Source organism: Rhineura floridana, chromosome 8 (assembly GCF_030035675.1).
Source record: "Rhineura floridana isolate rRhiFlo1 chromosome 8, rRhiFlo1.hap2, whole genome shotgun sequence".
Taxonomy (NCBI): domain Eukaryota; kingdom Metazoa; phylum Chordata; class Lepidosauria; order Squamata; family Rhineuridae; genus Rhineura; species Rhineura floridana.
This window is the reverse complement of record NC_084487.1, coordinates 132,724,801-132,746,816: the sequence shown is the minus strand read 5'-3', so window position 1 is coordinate 132,746,816 and position 22,016 is coordinate 132,724,801. Positions and strand designations below refer to the sequence as shown.

The following is a 22,016-nucleotide window of genomic DNA, read 5'->3' as shown; positions in this document are numbered from 1 at the left end:
TTGGATCTTTTAAAGATATCTTTATTGAAGTTTTCAGCAGAAAGAAAACTACTTAAACCCAACAGCATTTTGTGAATTGGCTGTCAATTCTTTAATGGCATGAAATGGAGTATAACTTCTGGTTTGGAACTATTTTTCTCCCACACACCCCACTTTACTACCATCTGCTGGTCTATCGCCTTTGGATTAGCAGTGCTGTACAAAGAAGCAGAGTTTGCTATATTTATTCTGCTGCTTTCGTCCTTGTACTTTGGCAAAACAGCATTCTGGATAGAAGATAAAGTGATTGATGAGAAAGTAACAATAGCAATAAGAAAGTTGGAAAAGGCATTTCCCATTACATTGACTTTGGCTAGTAGCTTCACTTGAGGATCAGTGCTGCTACTCCACCCCTTCATTGCAAGCTTTAGAGGCCTGGTTCTTAACACGGCTTAATTTGCACAAAGGAAGGAGCAGACTAAGTTTGATGCAAGAAGGATAGCAAGCACTGAGAGGATATGAGAAGCAGAGCTGTTTGTTGACCGTTTAAGTATGTGCTAGCAGCTCATAAGGTGTCTTGGGTAATAGGGTGACCACTGGAGGAGGATGTTCTGGATGGGAGCATGAATTGAGAAGTGCTGTTTAGATGCTCCTCTGGAAAGTAGAGCGTCTTGTGAATCAGATCTTTGACAACAGAAACATCACCTCTAGCTATGAAAAAGAGAGAAAAACATACATAATCACTAAAGAGAAGTACTGGAGACTTAGCAATGTACTTAAGAAGCAGTATATTATTAGGTCTGGTATTCGTAATCTACATTAAGAACATAAATGAGTATTATTGGGATTACCTCTTGCAATGCATATTCTGTCCTTTAGCAGATGGCACTGGTTTGCAGGAATCTCAGGCTGGATTCATAAAATCATCCCCCTGCATACAAAAGTTGACTTTTTTGCAACCAACTAATGGAGAATTCATCTTATGAACAGATTCAACCACTGATCTTTGCTGGACAGCCAATCAATATGGGTTCTATGATATGAAGCCATAAGGTATTTACCATGTGCTCCAACAAGTTAATGAATACAGTCTTGGCATCCATTTCCAAAAACAGGAAGCTTCATTGAGGATTGGTCTATCAAAGGCAATTTAAATGAAATCTCTATATACAAAGGCAGTAACCAGATGTCTGAAACAAAAATCAGGGAAGGCTATTGCCTTCATGCCCTGCTTCATGAGCTCCCAGAGGCCTCTGGCTCACTGATGTCACAAAAAGAAGCAAGTGTGTTCTACTAATTTCAGTTGCAGAGAAGTGCTTTTAAGTGTACAGACAGCACCTCCCAGCAGCTAAAAATAAAGAGGTGTTCCTGTGCTCAGGTGATGGAACATAGGCAGTTGCCTTGTACAGTCAGACCATTGATCCATCTAGCTCAGTATTGTCTACACTGATTGGCAGCAGCTCTCCAGGGTTTTTCGACAGAGGATATTCCCAGCACTACCTGGAGTTGCCAGGGATTGAACAAGGGAGCTTCTACATGCAAAACATTTTCTATCACAGAACTACAACACTTCCCCAAATTCATGTCCATCCCCATAACTTTTGAATCTGTCCCTACACATAACACAGCACCCTAATTGTAAGGTCTTTAGAACAGGGATGTAATTATGCATCAATGATGTGGTATAAATTAATAAATAGGAACTTTGGGCCACTAGCATGAATGGGCTTCCTTGGTTGAGTAAGTGAGCCATCCATGTGCAGGTTATGTTTCCCTATTCACCCAAGATAGGAACATGCGACTAGTAGAGTTAATTAGGCTTCCTCATTCCAGTTTTTCTTTCTGTTTTCTTCCGTGACTAAGCTCTATCGGACAACTCTTAGAAAAGATGAAATAAGAGCAGATAAAGATAAGAACAGGATCCAGGAGGTATAGGATAAGGCTGAACATGAGGCATGTAGATCTAATTCACAGAGCCTAATAAAAGAGGCAGAGGGCCAAGTGGCTTCTCTGCAGATTTCAGTAATAAAGGCATTGGTGGAGAGTGCCGCTTAAATGGCTACAGCCCTTGTGGAATGAGCAGTGAAGCACAGCAGGCAGTGTTCTTTGTCAGCACAATGCTTGCTTTGGGTTGTGCTTTCCCCCCTAAATAAATAAATAACGATGCAGGGTAAAATGAGACAATTAGGCTGCTGGTCTATCTCAATGATTCAGTTCTTTTAGCATATGTCTTAAGGATCTCACGTCCAATTTATGTCAGGTCCTTTCCACAGGGGAGGAACAATGGAGGCAGAAGGAGGGAATAATTAGGTTCTGTGACTTGTGAAAGGTTGAGTAGAATGAGGGTTGGGTCTGGACCACTGTATCCCTGTAAAAAATACCTCATTCCTTGTTAATGGGGAACACACTGAGTTGAGATACTTGCCTGGCTGATGCAATGGCCACCAGGAACACTGTCTTTATGGATAAGAGACAGAGGAAAATTAATATTTCCTATACAGCTTGGGACGAGGATAACTTAAAGACCATCTTACCGCTTATATACCCAGAAGATCACTACACTCTGCAGGTGAGGGCCTCCTGCAGATACCATCTTATCAGGAGGTCCGTTTTGCACAACATAGGAAATGGACCTTTAGTGTAGTGGTACCTACCCTTTGGAATTCCATCCCCTTAAATATGAGACAGGCACCATTTGTGTTATCTTTTCAGTGCCTACTGAAGACCTTCCTCTTTCAACAAGCAGAGACCTTATACCAGTCTCTGTTGGATTTGCTTTTTAAGATGTTTTTAAACCTTTTTTAAAAGATGTTTTTAAAGCTTTTAAAAATGTTTTAAAATATGTTTTGTTTTAATATGTTTTTAAGGATGTTTTTGTTTTAAAGTCTTTTTATGATGGTTTAAAGTGTTTTTAGTGCTTTTGTTTGCTGCCCTGGGCTCCTACTGGGAGGAAGGGTGGGATATAAATTTAATAAATAAATAATAAATAAATACTTAACAATGATGCAGCCCATTCAGACAGCATCAGCTGCATAAAGGAGTTGGGCAGTGGGATAGACCTTTTTGGAATCATTGTAGGAGGAAAAATAGATACAGCTGGACTGGTTTGGGGTTCAGGGAGCACAAACACAGTACAGAAATGGCTTCAATAACAAGAAAGGGGCAGTCACGTTCTTTTAACAGTGTGGCTCTTGGCATTTCCTCTGACTGTAACATAGAGCTCCACTGGCCCTCTTTCTTTTCAGACTTTGCTTTGGATTCATTGTCTAGATTCAGTGACTCTAATCATCTGGAAGAAGAAAGGATTTTTCAGGGGGGGAGGGCGGTTCCTCTTCTACTTCAGGCTCCTGTGAGGGAGTATGTGCCCTGTGTGGATCCTTGCCTTTGGGAGTGGCCAGAGGATTTGGTATGTCACAATCATATCATTCCAAGAAACAGAGGTGAATAGTCTTTTCGTGCTGTGATTTATCACTTGGCTTGGAGGCTGTTTTGGGGGGACCCTGAAAAGGAGGACAAGCGGCTACAGCACTTCCTTTATATATATATAAATATATTATTTTTTAGCTTCTTGATCAGATTCCTCAGTAATGCCTCTGAGACTTTAATTAGCTCCAGAGAAAAGATGGGAGCGAGGGCAGGATGTGCAGGCTGTTTCCTTTGTTGCCTGGCATTTGGATGGAAATGGGAAAGACCAGCCTGATTATGTACTGGATTAAGCAAAGGATACAGTGAAGGTTCCCCACTGGTGGTCTCCAAGGGCCTTTGATGGTAAATTTTGATACTGCATTGAAAGGGAAAATGGCCACTCATGGAATAAAGGAAGGGGAGAAAATAGGACTCCAATCAGCATCTTCCCTTGAATGCACTGACTGCATCTGGGCTAAATGTACTCTTGTGCTTCAACTTGCCTTCCCAGCAATGGCTGGGAGTTGCAGTGAGAGCCTGGCTTGCCTCCATTGGCGCTGGCTGATCCACACTACTAAGAGACTTCAAGCAAGAAACATTTTGGTGGAATGGTGCTCAGAGTATCTTTTCATTTTTGCCTTGTCTGGAAATTGGAAGTGTTTTTCTTTACTTCCTAAGCCTCTTTCATTTTGGTCCTGCCTGTCGGGGCCACTGCAGAGTGGGAGATGCCAGAGAGGTAAAGAGAAGGCCAGAGAAAAATGGAAGGGAAAAATAATTTTATTTTGTTCATTTGTTTTGTAAGAAAGAGAGGGAGCAAACAAGAAAAAACGGGCTGAGAAGAAAGAGAGAATCCGGAGCACATGCCAGAATGGAGGAGAGAGGAAGAGACTATCTTCAGTGTGTGAAGGCAGGGACTAAAACGGAAAGAGAACCTGAAATGAGGGAGCCTAATTATTAACTCTAATTGTTACATGTCCCTGCCTTGGGCAAACAGGGAAACATAAACTGTATGCAGATGGCTCACTATTCAACCAGAGAAGTAATACAACATAATATTCTGCATTCTGCTTCCTCAACATATTCCCAGGCCATGGTCTGAAGGCACATGAGGCCAGCAGGGTCAGGACTGGTCAGTGCCAGGATGGGAGACCACCTGGGGATTCTATCATGAAAAGAAAGGCAAGGTATAAATGTAATAATAAATAAATAATAAATACTAAATTGGTTGTAAAAATACTTAAACATTTGTCAACATCGTGGACAGGGAGGGAAATTACCAATCAGATTTTTAAAATATGTTTTCCATAAATATATTCTAATCACAGAATTTAGTGAATTTCAGGGTGCAATTCTAAATTTAATATTTATGGTTCTTGTCTCTTTCTGCTCTTTTTCTGTCTTAGAAAAGAGGTTGTGGCTTGCCAAGATATATGACAAAGCACACTATGGTGAGGCACAATACCCTCTGACCATTAACTAACTCAGCAGTTTTCCCCAGGCAGCCTGGACGCTGACTCCCAAGTGTATGAGGCTTGTGACATACCCACACCCAGCTGGAGCAAGAGATCTTTGTATTCAGAGTTGCTCTCTAGTATCTTCAGCAAATTGGTGGATTCCATCCTCTCCAACTGCACATCCCAATAGATGTAGATCTTTTGGTTGAAACTGACGTATACCAAACAAGGGCTATTGAAGCCTCCTTTGCAGGCATAGAGACCTAGAGAAATGAAAGCAACCATTATTCAATGATCAATGATCAAAGTAGATGGGAAAGAACTCCAGAAAAAAGATGGATAAGATGGGGCTATATCTGGTATGCACAAAGCCAGAGGAGGAGATGCATGATGAAAGGAAAAAAGGGGGGAAACAGCAGAAGAAGCCAATGTGGCTTCACAAAAAGATTAGAGAGGACCTGAAAACAAAAAAGGAGACATACAGGAAGTGGAAAGAAGGCCAGGACACAAAGGAAGAGTACAGACAGGAATCACGGAATTACAGGGATGATGTCAGGAAGGCTAAAGCTGAGAATGAGCTGAGGCTAAAAGCAACAAAAAAGCTTTCTTCAGGTATGTCCATAGTAAAAGACAGAGAAAAGAGATGGTGGCACAGCTACTCAATGAGAATGGCAAAATGATAACGACAAAGAAAAGGCAGAAGTGCTCAATTCCTACTTTGGCTCAGTCTCCTCCCCAAAAAGGGTTTATGACACTCCCGGGAAACATGAAGTGGAAGGGGCAGGATTGGAGCTTGAGATTGATAGACAAATGGTCAAGGAATACCTAATCACGTTGAGTTCAAATTGGCAGGGCCCGATAAACTGCATCCTAGAGTATTGAAGGAACTGGCTGAAGAACTCTCAGAACCACTGTCTATTATCTTTGCGAAATCATGGAGGACCGGTGAAGTGTTGGATAACTGGAGGAGAGCTAATGTTGTCCCTATCTTCAAAAAGGGCAAGAAGGAGGAAGCGGGAAACTACAGACCAGTCAGTCTAACATCAATCCCTGGAAAAATTCTGGTGGAGATTATAAAGCAGTCAATCTGTAAGCACCTTGAAAACAATGAAGTGATTACTAGGAGCCAACATGGATTTATGAAAAACAAATCCTGCCAAACTCATTTTTTGATTGGGTAACCTCCCTTGTAGACTGTGGGAATGCTGTGGACATAATATACCTCGACTTCAGCAAAGCGTTTAACAAAGTGCCCCATGATATTCTGATTACCAAACTAGCTCAATGTGAGCTGGATGGAACAGCTATCAGGTGGATCCACAGTTGGCTCCAGAACTGGACTCAAAGAGTGCTTATCAATGGTTCCTTCTCAAACTGGGCGGAAGTAAAGAGTGTGGTACCACAGGGCTTGGTCCTGGGCCCAGTGCTCTTCAACATTTTTATTAATGACTTGGATGAGGAGGTACAGAGCATGCTTATCAAATTTGCAGATGATACAAAATTGGGGGGCATAGCTAATACCGTGGAAGACAGAAACAAAATTCAAAGGGACCTTGATAAACTGGACATTGGGCTGAAAACAAGAGAATAATAAATAATAATAAATTTTATTTTTCAGCCGCCTATCTGTCTGGGTTAGGGACACTCTAGGCGACAAACAACAAGAATAAAAACAATCCATATACATCAACATAATCAAATTTTAAGCTAAAAAACCATTCATTAATTCAGAACATAAATTAATCTGTCCCAATCTTGTAGCCTGAACAGCCAGGTCTTCAAGGCTCGGCAATAGCTGGACAGGGAGGGAGCATGTCTGAGATCGAAAGGGAGAGAGTTCCAGAGGGTGGGGGCCACAACAGAGAAGGCCCTCTCTCTGGTCCGCACCAGCCTAGCTGTTCTCACCGGTGGGACCGAGAGAAGGTCTTGCGAGGCTGATCTCGTCAGGCGGCACAATCGGTGATTCTGGAGGCGTTCCTTCAGATATACTGGACCGAAACCGTATAGGGTTTTAAAGGTCAACACCAACACCTTGAATTGGGCCCGGTAGACAACTGGTAGCCAGTGAAGATCTAATAACACTGGGGTGATATGATCCCAGCGACGGCTATGCGTAATCAAGCGTGCCGCCCCGTTCTGTACCAGCAGTAATTTCCGGACCATTTTCAAGGGTAACCCCACGTAGAGCGCATTGCAATAGTCTAGGCGAGAGGAGACCAGGGCATGTATCACCTGAGGGAGCAGGTGAACAGGAAGATAGGGACGCAGTCTCCGTATCAGATGTAATTGATACCAAGCTGCCCGGCTCACTGCTGTAATCTGAGCCTCCATGGACAGCTGGGAGTCAAGTATGACCCCAAGACTGCGGACCTAGTCCTTCAGGGGTAAACTTACCCCATCAAGCATCAGGTCAGTAATTCCTAACTTCCTTTTATCTCCCACAAGTAATACCTCAGTCTTGTCGGGGTTCAGCTTCAGCCTATTCTCTCCCATCCACCCACTTACGGATTCTAGGCACTTGGACATGGTATTCACAGCCAACTCTGGTGAGGACTTAAAGGAGAGATAGAGCTGAGTGTCATCTGCGTACTGATGGCACTGCAACCCAAAACTCCTGATGATTGCTCCCAGCGGTTTCACATAGATGTTGAATAGCATGGGAGAGAGGATAGAACCCTGTGGCATTCCACAATGAAGAGGCCAAGGGTCTGAAACCTCATCTCCCAATGCCACCCGTTGCTGCCTATCCGAGAGATAGGAACGGAACCACTGCAAGACAGTGCCTCCTATTCCTAATCCCTCTAGGCGGTTTAAAAGGATACCGTGGTCAACGGTATCGAAAACCGCTGAGAGGTCCAGGAGGACAAGGAAGGTGTATTCACCCCTATCCAATGCCCTCCGCATATCATCTACCAGAGCGACCAAGGCTGTTTCCGTACCATGACCAGTCCTAAAACCCGATTGGTATGGATCTAAATAATCCGTTTCCTCCAAGTGTGTCTGTAATTGCGCAGCCACCACCCTCTCAATCACCTTGCCCAAGAATGGTAAATTAGAGACTGGGCGAAAGTTGTTTAACTCTTGGGGATCCAAGGACAGTTTTTTAAAGATGGGCTTTATTACCGCTTCCTTGAGGGCTGATGGCATTGCACCCTCTTGCAAGGATGCATTCACCACCGCCTTGATCCCTTCGCCCAGTCTCTCTTTACAGCTCATGATGAGCCATGATCAACCAGACAGGTGGTCGGCTTCACAGTACAGAGCACCTTGTCCACTTCCTCAGAGAGAAGAGGCTGAAACCGATCCCAACAGACCGGAATGCAACTGGCCGACTCTGGTCCACTTCCTGTCTCCACGGCGAGCGGAAGCGTGCTCTTCAGACGCTCGATTTTGTCGGCAAAGTGTTTAGCAAAAGTATCACAGGAGATTTTAGAATGTTCCATGGGTTCCTGAGCAACTGGACCGACCAGGCTTCGGACCACTTGGAACAATCTCCTGGGACAGCACTCTGCCGACGCAATAGAGGCAGCAAAGAAATTTCTCTTTGCTGCCATTGTTGCCACCTGGTAGGCAGCTATTGCTGCTCTAACCCGTGTCCGATCGTCTTCAGTGCAAGATTTCCGCCACCGGCGCTCAAGTCGTCTCACCTCCTGTCTCAGACCCTGCAACCATGGTGTGTACCAAGGTGCTGTCTGAGTTCTGTTCAGGGGGAGAGGACGTATCGGAGCCACTCGGTCCACCGCCCTGGCGATCTCCTTATTCCACTCCATCACCAGGGATTCGACTGGGCGACCTCCAGTCAGCTCCATATCCCCCAGCGCATTCAGGAATCCTTTGGGCTCCATCAGGCGTCTGGGGCGGACCATTCTAATAGGTCCTTGTCCCCTGCGGAGGGCGTGCGGCATCGAGAAATCTATATTCACCAGATAGTGATCTGACCATGACATGGGGTTAGAAGAATTCACCCCCATTTTCAGAGCACTATCCTCCCCTCCCGAGACAAACACAAGGTCGAGAGCATGACCGGCTACATGGGTAGGCCCTATATTACTAAGGTGCAGATCCCAGGAAGTCATGGCTTCCATGAAATCCCGATGGGCTCCTGTGAGGACAGCCTCGGCATGTACGTTGAAATCCCCCATCACCACAAGATTGGGGGAGAGCAATCGCACAGCCGAGACTACCTCGAGCACCTCAGTCAGGGATTCTGCTGCGCAGCGGGGTGGGCGGTACACAAGCAGAATCCCTAAACTGCCCTTTGGGCCCAGCCTCCAGTACATGCAATCAACAAACTTGGTCTCGTGGAGAGGGGGTCTGGCAAAACACAAAGATTCCCGGCAGATAACTGCCACTCCCCCTCCCCGCCTCCCAATCCTCGGCTGCTGTGCATATCGGAAACCGGCTGGACACATGGCCTCAAGTATAGGAGCTGAGGCCTCATCCAGCCATGTCTCCGTAATACATACCAGGTCTGCGTCCTCATCCAGGATCATATCCTGGATGAGTGATGTTTTCTGTACCACAGACCTGGCGTTACACAGCAGCAACCGAAGATTGGATGGAGTTCTGCTTCCCCCAGGTATCTTCTGGTGGTGAACAGGCCCGGAACAAGGGATGGATATTAAGCATCTATCCCTAGTTCCCTGATGCCGGCTTGGCCTGCTACCCATGCCCCTACAGAATCTGCAGCCTAGCGTTTCAATATTGTGGCCCCCCACCCCCCCACACACTAACCCCCTCTGATCTACACATAGCTCCCTCCGGTACGCCGACAGGCAGGCCTTCTCCTTCGGTACAGTAAAAACAGTAAAACAACCCCCCACCCAAAAGGAGTCACGTCTGCCAGGCAGCAGTCCCACTGGGAAGGGTGGTGGAGGTGGTGTTCCAACAGCAGCAGCAACAGCTGGCTTTCCTTCCCTGGGTGGCGATATTCTCCTTCTTCCTGCAGGCACTGGGTCTCCCAGGCCACCTCAGCCAGCCGGCTTATGTATCCCTCCAAAGAGGGACAGGTGATGGAAATTAGTCACAGCTGGCTGGGTACCTGGGACCTGGTCCTGCAGGAGGCACGTCTGAATGAAATTCAGCAGGGATAAATGCAAAGTTACTTAGGAAAAAGAAACCAAATGCACAGTTATAAGATGGGGGATACTTGGCTCAGCAGTACGACATGTGAGAAGGATCTTGGAATTGTCGTTGATCACAAGCTGAATATGAATCAACAGTGTGATGTGGCTGCAAAAAAGGCAAATGCTATATTAGGCTGCATTAACAGAAGTATAGTTTCCAAATCACGTGAAGTATTAGTTCCCCTCTATTCAGCACTGGTTAGGCCTCATCTTGAGTACTGTGTCCAGTTCTGGTCTCCACACTTCAAGAAGGATGCAGACAAACTGTTTCAGAGGAGGGCAACAAGGATGATCAGGGGACAGGAAACAAAGCCCTATGAGGAGAGACTGAAAGAACAGGGCATGTTTAGCCTGGAGAAGAGAAGACTGTGGGGAGATAGGAAAGCACTCTTCAAGTACATGAAAAGTTGTCACACAGAGGAGGGCCGGGATCTCTTCTCGATCATCCCAGAGTGCAGGACACGGAATAATGGGCTCAAGTTGCAACAGGCCAGATTTCAACTGAACATCAGGAAAAACTTCTTAACTGTTAGAGCAGTGCGACAATTGAAACAATGACCTAGGGAGGTAGTGGGCTCTCTGACACTGGAGGCATTCAAGAGGCAGCTGGACAGGCATTTTAAAGTGTATTTTAATAGCATTTTCATCATTATTTGTATTTTGGATGTTGTTTGGTTCTTTTATTGTTTGTTTGTTTTGTTTTCTTGATTTATTGTATTTATTGTATTTATACATTGCTTGTTTTTTATCTTTTTGTACACCGCCCAGAGAGCCTTCGGGCTTAGGGCGGTATATAAATTAAATTAAATAAATAAAATAAATAAATCTGCTGGGAATGCTTTGATTTGGATTCCTGCATTGAGCAGGGGGTTGGACTTGATGGCCTTACAGGCCCCTTCCAACTCTACTATCCTATGATTCTATGAATCCTGGTCCCCCAGATCATATTCCTAGGGCAGTACCATATCTCAGAGAGGAAGTCAGGTCTCCTGCTCCCCTGGTGCATTCACTACAGCTGCCCAATTTCCCTGCTTTTTAAAGTTTGATAGAAATATCTGTGGGCTATAGGTACCTTCTTAAACCGCAAGGTTTTTTGCCTATTAGTGAATTTCTCTGCTTTTTAATCTGGGAGGTAAGAAATGGGATCCTGTGCAAGTATGCTGAGAATGGATTCATCATTTGCATGCTTATTGAGTTCAGTGGGATTTACTCTGCTGCAATCATGCTTTGGATAAATGAAACTGACCACAGGGGAGGGGAAGGGAGGAGGAGGAGGAGGGAGGGGAGGAAAGGCAGAGGGGAGAAGGGGGATGGGAGCAGGCAAGAGGGGGAGGGGAGGAGAAGGAAAGGTTTGATCATTTGCGTGTTTATGGAGTTCAGTGGGAAGTGTAGTTAGTGAAGGGTGTTGAGAGTTGGCAAGAGACACCCTGTTGCCCTCACAGACCTTCAATCAGAGTGGCTGACTGTTAAACCAGTCTGGCCACCAGAGCGTTCTCAGGGGAATAGAAGTCTCCTCTCAGCACCTTTCACAAACTACACTTCCCAGGATTCTTTGGGAGAAGCCATGACTGTCTAAAGTGAAATCAAAGTCTGGTGTGGGTGTGGCCCCGATTAGGCAAGCCCATCAGCTGTGAGTCTGGCTTTTAGAACAGCAACAGTTGGTTCTTACGGAGCATACCTGACATTATCATTCAGTTCAATGCAAAAATTATTAAATTAATTAAAAATTAGCCAGGCATTTTTTTAACTTTTAAACTGCAGAAGATGAAGGCCAGAGTATGGGGCAAGGTCAGTAATAGGATTACACGGCTGATTTTTAAGATTATGAGAACTCTGGAAGAAAAAAGTCCAAAAGGGTTTTTTCCCTCTTTTTAGACTTTGAACTCTAGATTCTCACTGTTTTGTGTATTGCCATGAAATTAAGCAAGCGTTTCTGAGTTCAAAACTATACGTTTTGTAAGGTTTTGTAAGCATCAGAATGGCATATTAAATTTTCAATTTAACATTGCGGAATGTGAAAAATCCACACTGGCTACAGCCACTCTTGTGGCTGTATAATCGATCTGGAATAGATGCTTTAAGTGCTAAATAAAAAATAAATTTCTTACTCTCTTCAAGAGTAAAAATATTTTTACAGCAGGCTCTCAGGAGGTGGAAGTAAAATCTGTGGTTTCAATCATATGGATTTGCCTAACTTGTCCAAAATCTGGCAGTTTATAAGTTCTAGATTCTCTCTCGCCCCCTCCCCTCCAAGTTATCCACTAGCTATCATAAAACTCTTCAAAAAGTTTAAAATGTGTTGTCGTACAAACTCATTCTGCTGGCAGTTTGGGACCATTGGGGTCCACTTTAAAATCATGTGGTAAAAAGAAAGCTATTGGATAGCAGGAATGTCACTCCATGTATGTTGAAGGAACCTGTCTTCAAATATTGACCTGGTTTGCACACAGAGCTAAACCGAAGTATGGCTTAGTGCAGAGGTTGGAAAAGTTACTTTTTTGAACGCCCATCAGCCCAATCCAGTGGCCATGCTGGCTGGGGCTGATGGGAGTTGTAGTTCAAAACAGTAACTTTTCCAAGCTCTGGCTTCGTGTGACTAAGCAAGCATGTGGGTACTCAGAGTAAAACTTCCAGATAGTTCAGTTGTCTCCCAGTCCTGCTGCTGCCATGCTTTGGCTTAGCATTAATTTGAACTCGGGCTTGTGGCAAAGTGGTACTTTGGGTTGCTTCTTTGGGCTGCTATAAGAGTTGAGAATATGTGAAGATCCTGGTAAGATGAGAATTTCTTCTTGGAGCATGAAAGTGGGTTTGATTAGAGTGTCTGGCGTGGGATCCATTTGAAGGGACCAATCTGACTCAAAGGGGTATTTTACCTGGAGATATAATGGGTGTGCTCTATAGGAGCTACTGTGGTTTAATCTGGTTTTTCTGAGGGCTACTGAAGACATGTTCTTAGTCTGAGATTAGATAGATTGTTTTTGCTGCTTAATTGTAAACACTAGGACCAATTAATGTAAATTGTTAATGGACTGTTGAATCTTACTGCAATTTTCAATGTAGTGGTATGTTTTTTAATGGTTTACCAACATGTACAACCTTATTTAAATGTTGCCAATTTGTTGTGAAATGAATTACTGGAAATAAGAGCTTGTATTTTGCTTCATGCTATTATCTTGCTGTTATTTAATGTGAGATAGTGTTTTACTGTTAATCTGGATTCTGTTTTAGCACTGTTCTTGCTAGACGTTAGTATGAATTGTTAGTGGATCATCCAGCCTTAGTGTACTACTTAAATTATAATATAAGGTGATTTAATGGCCCCACTGAAATTTTGATTCTAAATATTTTGCCAATGTTTTCTGAATAGTCTTGTTACTGATCTCAAGTAAAGTACTCTTTTGGCGGAAGAGAAGGGTAAAAATGTTTTAAATAAACATTTCATTAAATATACATTATTGGAATGTTGCTGTTTTATTTTCTACAATTATCTTATTGTACCGTATATTCCGGAGTATAAGACGACTTTTTAACCCAGGAAAATCTTCTCAAAAGTCGGGGGTCGTCTTATACGCCGGGTGCAGCAGCAGCGGCAGTCAACTAGCCTCCCAACAGCTGCGGTATGAGGAAGTCAGGGAGAGGCGCCCTCGCCTCGCTGGTCTCCTGATCCCGAGAGCAGCGAGGGTGGAGAAGCCGAGGACGTGAGTACCGCGCTGTCCCAGGGAAAAGCAGATCTGGCAGGGATGGGGTTGGCAGTGACTTTCCTTCCTCCGCGGGAGGGGTTCTTCCTTTGCAGCAGCGGCGGTGCTGGTGGTTGTATCCCCTCCCGGTGTTATGGCACTACGACTACTTCAGCATGGGCGTCAGTAGTGCCTCCTCCCTTCCAAACTCTTGTCACTCAGAAGACGACGGAGGAGGAGGAGGATCTTGGCCCCCAAACCCTCTCTGCAGTCCCCTTTCCAAGGGGGAAGAGGAACACCCCGATTGTTGATAAACTCTCCGGTTTCCATGCCCTCTGCCTCTTTTTAGACTCGGTCGGGCCTGGTTTTGCTTCTGTCAGTAACGCTGGCTGGGGTCTCGTGCCATTCTTTTCTTTGATGTCCCGCGAAAGTTGTTTCTTCCATGGGCGGGCCCCGCCGTGCTTTGGCCGACGGCATGAGGTGGAGTGTGGAGAAGCAGCTCCTTCAGTTGCAGGCGAGGGCGGCTCGAAGATATTGGGGCAGCCGGGAGTTATTAAACGTAAGAATTAGTTGTTCTCCCTCCCACCTCCCCGGCGGATTTGCCTGCTGCTACTAAGTTGCAACTGGAGGGGAAGGGGGGGAGAAAAGAATTCAAGATTTTTGTTTTATAGCCCTGGGAGTCAGGGGGGTGGAGTAATGTTGGGTGTTAGACATGCACTAGGGGAAGGCGGTGTTGCTGGATGCCTTAAGCCGGACGTGCTAGGCAGCTGTTGGGTGGCCCCCTCAGCTTCTGCGGCTCCCGGCGGAGCTAATGCGCTGGTAGATGGTGCGTCTCTCATTCTTCCGCCTCCTGTGCAACTTTTGCACAACTCGTACATCGCCACCGACTTGGCGCGCGGCACTGGGTGCTACTGAGCTGTGCTGCTTCCCGCAGCCCGGCTCCATCGCGCTCAACACAAACCCTCCTCCGGATTTTTTTTTATTACCGTATATTCCGGCGTATAAGATGACTTTTTAACCCAGGAAAATCTTCTCAAAAGTCGGGGGTCGTCTTATACGCCCAGTCGTCTTATACGCCGGAATATACGGTACTTTATTAGGATGTTTTGTGTGAACCATTTAGGCACAGTTCACCATGTAAAGATGGCACACAATCAGAAGCTATGAGGCTGCCTTGGTACTGAGTCAAACCTCTAGATGATCTAGTCCAAGGGTGAGGAGCTGGATCCAGCCAGTGAGACAGATCTTGACCTCCCGCAACCCCCTGGGCCTCTGTGACAGGTGAGCAGGGCTGCCCATCTGCCAAACACCTGTTATCACCATTTTCTTTTGGTTTAATTCCAAGCCCTTCTTCCTTTGCCCACATAGTTTGAAATACAACCTCACAGGCAAAGGAAGTGGGCTTTGTAGCCACTCACCAACTGATCAGCAAGTACTGCAAATCCTGCTTCCTTTGTCCATGTGATTTGAAATCAAACCATGTAGGCGAAGCTTTTCCCTGTGGGGCTTGCTATGAGCACCAATCAGCTGATTGGCACTGACAGCAATCGCCACTTGGGGCAAGGATTGGTTCCCAGTTGGGAACTCTGTAGTGCAGCCAGTGTGACTTGCTGTCAGTGTCAATCAGCGCTGACAGCAAGATTTGCTTGCCAAGGAACAAGCAGGAACACACTTTAAGCCTCCATTGTTCCTTTGCAGTCACCTTTACCTGGCAGTAGCTCTCCAAGATGTTGGGCAGAGGTCTTGCCCAGTCCTAATACTGAAGATTTAGCAGGAAATGATAGGGACTGAACTTCTTGCAGGCATCTGGGTGACCACTGTGAGAACAGAATGCTGGACTAGATAGACATTTAATCTGAGCCAGCAGGGCTCTTTTATGTGCTTATGAAAATTGTAGTTTAATGATATGGATAGAACAAGAGCCCTGTTCCAAAAGGTTAGAGAAATGAAAGGGATATTTAAACCAAGAGTAGGGATGTTGAATAATCAACAGGGGAACACACTGACTGACCGAGATGAAATAAAAGGAAGATGGAAGCAATACACTGAAGAACTCTATAAAAGAGATGCCAGAATGATAGATTCATTCATGGAGGAACCATATGATGAAGAACCAGAAATTTTGGAATGCGAGGTGAAAGCTGCTCTTAAAATACTTGGAAGAAACAAATCACCAGGAATAGATGTCATACCAATAGAGTTGCTACAAGCTACTGAGACTGAATCAGTCCAAATTTTGACTAGAATCTATCAAGAAATATGGAAAACTAAACAATGGCCCACAGACTGGAAGCGTTCCATATACATCCCAATTCCAAAGAAAGGGGATACCAGGGAATGCAGTAATTATCGAACTATTGCCTTAATATCCCATGCAAGTAAAGTAATGCTCAAGATTCTACAACAAAGGCTCTTACCATATATGGAGCGAGAAATGCCAGACGTCCAAGCTGGATTTAGAAAGGGAAGAGGTACCAGATATCATATCGCAAACATACGTTGGTTAATGGAACGGACCAAGGAATTTCAGAAGAAAATCACCCTGTGCTTTATAGATTACAGCAAAGCCTTTGACTGTGTAGATCATGAAAAACTATGGAATGCTTTAAAAGAAATGGGGGTGCCACAGCATCTGATTGTCCTGATGCGCAACCTATACTCTGCACAAGAGGCTACTGTAAGGACAGAATATGGAGAAATTTCCCCATCGGAAAGGGTGTGAGACAGGGGTGTATTTTATCACCCTATTTATTTAATCTGTACGCAGAAGGTATCATACGGAAAGCAGGATTGGACTAAGATGAAGGAGGTGTGAAAATTGGAGGGAGAAAGATCAATAATTTAAGATATGCAGATGATACCATACAGAAACCAGTAATGATTCAAAACGAATGCTGATGAAAGTTGAAGAGGAAAGCACAAAAGCAGGACTACAGCTGAACGTCAAAAAGACTAACGTAATGACAACAGAAGATTTATGTAACTTTACAGTTGACAAGGTCATTGAACTTGTCAAGGATTATCAATACCTTGGCACAGTCATTAACCAAAATGGAGACAATAGTCAAGAAATCGGAAGAAGGCTAGGACTGGGGAGGACAGCTGTGAGAGAACTAGAAAAGGTCCTCAAATGTAAAGATGTATCACTGAACACTAAAGTCAGGATCATTCAGACCATGGTATTTCCGATCTCTATGTATGGATGTGAAAGTTGGACAGTGAAAAAAGCTGATAAGAGAAAAATCAACTCATTTGAATTGTGGTGTTGGAGAAGAGCTTTGCGGATACCACAGACTGCAAAAAAGACGATAAAAATGGGTGTTAGAACAAATTAAACCAGAACTATCACTAGAAGCTAAAATGATGAAACTGAGGTTATCCTACTTTGGACACATCATGAGAAGACATGATTCATTAGAAAAGATAATAATGCTTGGAAAAACAGAAGGAAGTAGAAAAAGAGGAAGGCCAAACAAGAGATGGATTGACTCCATAAAGGAAGCCACAGACCTGAACTTACAAGATCTGAACAGGGTGGTTTATGACAGATGCTCTTGGAGGTCACTGATTCATAGGGTCGCTATAAGTCGTAGTCGACTTGGAGGCACATAACAACAACGATATGGAGCTGTACTATTGAGCTATGCCCCCATGACTAAAAATAGTATAGCAGTACTACACTTGATCTTAGCCAAAAGGCTGAGAGGCAATGAAAAATATGTGCTCTACCAATAAGTTAAAAACATTTTATCACATATGTAATAACCAGTTATTACCCAAGTATATGGATCTGCTGCTAGGAAAGCGGCTCACCTGCACAGAAGGCGCTCACATTTTCATCTACTTGGAACCTAGCCACAGTCCGGCCATGGTCTATGATATATGTCTGTCCATCCCAAGCACAAGCAATCACCTCTTCATGGCCATTTCCCTAGAAGAGTTCAAACATTTCTGATTAGCACAAGGAGTTACAGTATCTGTGGTACTGTAGAAATCTCATCAATCAGTTACAGCAATACCCATATGTGAATTCGTCTGGGCCAGCTTGTCACTAATGTCAAATAAGGGAAGACAAAACAAAAACCTAGCCTAATGAATATAAATACAAATACAAATACAGCCAACCTAGAGGATACAATGGACAGTATACAACTAAATAAAAGCACTAACACAAACAGATTTCCCCCCTCATGCACCCTGCACCATTCCCAAATCTGTTCTGGAGAGTTGTGGGAACCTCCAAAACAAATTTAGGGGGTGCGCAAGAAGAAGAGTGGGGGAGAACATTCCACTGAGCATGGAGAAAACTTTTGGTGCTGATGGAATGTTCTCCTTAGCGTTACAAACCAATAGCAGCAAAGCATTGGGGGGGGGGAGATAGCAGTCAAACTTTATAGCCCCCTGTATCAACACAGGATCCATCAATATGGCTCTTTTGCTAGCTAAAGTTCACAGGAGCCCAGAGAATGGTCCATGAGGTGTTCTTTTAAAACCTTTTAATCACCTTTTAGCGTTATTTTTGGGATCAGGAACGCCTCCCCTCCGTTTTATAATTTGCAGTAAGTTTGGCTGTATTTTAATTTGTTTGTTTGTTTGTCTGTCTGTTGTTGTGTGAATGAGATTGAGTGAATGTGTGTTTGTGTTTATGTTGTTTAAGTGTTTTGCTGTATTAGATTTATTTTAAGATGTGCCTGGGAGAACATGCCTTGGGCCTCGCAGGGAGATTTTCGGGGGCCCCAATTAACATTGTGACGGGTAATGGGAGGTATGGCGTTGCGAGGAGAACGTGCCAGGTAAGGGGAACTCGTCCCAGACAAGTTGTGTCTGTGCCTTGTTCCGGTTCTCCTCCTATCCACAGGACTGTTGGTTGTACTGTCAGCCAGCTCTCGGATCTCCAGGTGCTGCTTTTAAATGCTAGGTCGGTCGTTAATAAACCCCCCCTTATCCACGATTTGATTGTGGAGAAGGGTGCCGACCTTGTGTGTATTACCAAAACCTGGGTGGGTGAGCAGGGAGGAGTTGTTCTTCCCCAGCTTTGCCCACCTGGGTATTCGGTGCAGCACTGTGGTAGATCTGAGGGCCGGGGAGGCGGGGTTGCTGTGGTCTATCGGAGTTCTTTCTCTCTCACTAAGCACCCTGTCCAGACGGCGACTGGTTTGGAGTGTCTTCATCTTGTGCTGGGCCAAGGAGACAGATTGGGAATACTATTGGTGTACCGCCCACCTTGCTGCCCAATGGCTTCCCTAGCTGAGCTGACGGAGATAGTCTCGGAGGTATTGTTGAGATCCCCCAGACTTGTGGTACTGGGGGATGTCAACATTCATGCCGAGGCTGTCTTGTTCGGGGCAGCTCAGGACTTCATGGCCTCCATGACAACCATGAGGCTGTCTCAAGTTGCTACTGGCCCGACGCATGTATCAGGACATACTCTTGATTTGATCTTCGCCACTGGTCATGGAGATGGTGATCTGAGGGTGGGGTATTTTTCATCTACTCCATTGTCATGGACAGATCACCGCTTGCTGAGCTTTAGACTCACGGCAACCCTTTCCCTCTGCAGAGGTTGGGGACCTATTAAGTTGGTCCGCTCCCAGAGGCTTATGGATCCTGTTGTTTTCCAGAGCGCTCTGGGAGTTTTTCCGGCTGATAGCACTGGCACTCCTGTCGAGGCCATGGTCAATCTATGGAATGCGGAGATGACCCGGGCCATTGACATGACCCGCGCGCCCCCTTCGGTGCAGAACTCAAACAGCACCGTGGTATACCCCGGAGCTGAGAGTGATGAAGCAAGAGAGAAGGAGGCTAGAGTGCAGGTGGAGGCAAACTCCTGACGGATGTAGTCATTCTTTGGTGAGTGCTTCCACTAAGTTGTATGTAAAAGCGGTTAGGGCGGCAAAAAAGTCATATTTTGCTGCCACCATTAGATCATCTCTTTGCTGCCCAGCGGAGCTTTTTAGGGTGGTACGAGGGCTTTTACATTCTGGCCCTCCTGATACTAAGGAAACATCGGAAGCTCGCTGCAACGAATTTGCGGAGCACTTCCAGGATAAGATTGCTTGCATCCGTCGGGACTTAGACTCTGATGTTATGACAGATGACTCCATTGAAGTGTCCAGAGCGTGGTCTTGTCCTTCATTGTTGGATGAGTTTCAGTTGGTGCAGCTCGAGGAAGTGGACAAGGTGCTTGGAATGGTGCGGGCGACCACGTCTGCCCTTGATCCTTGCCCATCTTGGCTGGTGAAGGCCAGCAGGGCTGTAACCACCGGCTGGGCCAAAGAGGTGATAAACACCTCCTTGAGAGAGGGAGTAGTCCCTGGTAGTCTCAAGGAGGCAGTAGTGAGACCTCTTCTAAAGAAACCTTCTTTGGACCCAGATATTTTGAACAACTATAGACCGGTGGCAAATGTCCCTTTTTTGGGCAAGGTCCTGGAGCGGGTGGTTGCTGGCCAGCTCCAGGTGCTCTTGGATGAAACCGATTATCTGGATCCGTTTCAATCCGGTTTTAGGCCTGGTTTTGGCACTGAAACAGCCTTGGTCGCCCTGTATGATGACCTTTGTCGGAAGAGGGACGGGGGAGTGTGACCCTGTTGATTCTCCTTGATCTCTCAGTGGCGTTTGATACCATCGACCATGGTATCCTTCTGGGGAGGCTCGCGGAGTTGGGAGTTGGGGGCACTGCTTGGCAGTGGCTCTGCTCCTACTTAGCGGATCGTCGCCAGAAGGTAGTGCTTGGGGAACATTGCTCGACACCCTGGACTCTCCATTGTGGAGTCCCTCAGGGGTCGGTCTTGTCCCCCATGCTCTTTAACATCTACATGCAGCCTCTGGGTGCGGTCATCAGGAGTTTTGGAGTGCGTTGCCATCAGTACGCTGATGACACGCAACTCTACTTCTCCTTTTCACCTTCTTCAGGTGAGGCTGTTGATGTGCTGAACCGTTGCCTGACCGCGATAATGGACTGGATGAGAGCTAATAAACTGAAACTTAATCCAGACAAGACTGAGACACTGTTGGTGAGCTCTTTACCTGCCCAGATGGTGGATGTTCATCCTGTTCTAGATGGGGTTACACTCCCCTTGAAGGAACAGGTTCGTAGCTTGGGGGTCCTTTTTGACCCTTCCTTGTTGCTTGAGGCTCAAGTGGCCTCGGTGGCGCGGAATGCGTTTTACCATCTTCGCTTAGTAGCCCAACTACGCCCCTATCTGGACAGTGACGATCTCGCCTCAGTTGTTCACGCTCTGGTAACCTCTAGACTGGACTACTGTAATGCGCTCTACGTAGGGCTGCCCTTGAAGACCGTTCGGAAACTTCAGCTAGTGCAAAATGCGGCAGCCAGGTTGTTAACGAGGACCCGCTGGTCTGCGCATATAACACCTGTCCTGGCCCGCCTGCACTGGCTGCCTATTTGTTTCCGAGCCAGATTCAAGGTGGTTTTGACCTATAAAGCCTTACACGGTGTGGGACCACAATACCTTGTGGAACGCCTCTCCCGCTATGAACCTACCCGTTCACTTCGTTCAATATCCAAGGCCCTCCTCCGGGTACCAACTCATCAGGATGCCCGGAGGATTGCTATTAGATCTAGGGCCTTTTCTGTGGTGGCCCCCGAACTGTGGAACAGCCTACCTGTGGAGATACGCCTGGCGCCTTCGGTACTTTCTTTTAGGCGCCAGGTTAAGACCTGGCTATACTCCCAGGCTTTTTAATGTTCAATGTGTTTCATTTAATTTTTTTTTTCGTTTAACTTGTTGCTGATTTTATTGTAATTTTATTGTAATATTGTATTTTAATCTTGTTTTGTTCACCGCCCAGAGAGCTATTCGCTATGGGCGGTTTAAAAATGAAATAAATGAAATGAAATGAGCATATTATGCTGTTAATGTTAAAACTAAGTAAGCCTCAGCTTGGTCAGTGACTGGGTGGGAGTTTTCTTGGGAGCCTCATGAAGATGCTCTGAACTTTCTGAAGGAAGAGTGGTATATAAGTGTAAGAAACAAATGAATACAGAATTTCAGGTCAGATGTTAGCCTTTTAATAAGCCACCAAAATAACAGACGTTTGTGTCTGTCTGTAGAGGTTATTTGTTCAGATAAGTTCTCTAGACCAGCCTTTCCCAACCAGTGTGCCTCCAGATGTTGTTGGACCACAACTCCCATCAGCCTCAGCCAGCATTGCCAATGGGAGGCTGATGGGAGTTGTGGTCCAACAACATCTGGAGGCACACTGGTTGGGAAAGGCTGCTCTAGACACATGATGCTAAACCAGCTTCTTTCAACCTTCCTTTGCCCCATCCTCTTTACAAGAATGCCACTGCCTCTGCTGCCCATTCACTTCATCCTATTAGCAATGTTGTTTTTGTCTCCTTATTGGGGCAT

General features: G+C 45.4%; 1 protein-coding gene across 3 annotated transcripts in view; it reads right to left on the bottom strand.

Moving 5' to 3' along the window:
• Positions 1 to 22,016, bottom strand: part of ITFG2 (integrin alpha FG-GAP repeat containing 2) — a 56,437-nt gene continuing 34,421 nt past the window's right edge. For 2 of the 3 annotated variants that reach the window (XM_061582559.1, XM_061582560.1), the window contains exons 10-12: positions 17,455 to 17,572; positions 4,928 to 5,101; positions 1 to 690 (exon numbers count right to left, since the gene is read on the bottom strand). In XM_061582559.1, coding sequence (XP_061438543.1) covers positions 545 to 690; positions 4,928 to 5,101; positions 17,455 to 17,572 — 438 coding nt within the window. In that variant the 3' untranslated portion in view covers positions 1 to 544. Of the gene's footprint in view, positions 691 to 830; positions 911 to 4,927; positions 5,102 to 17,454; positions 17,573 to 22,016 lie in introns of all 3 variants that reach the window. The other variant, XR_009757627.1, reaches the window with a different exon arrangement.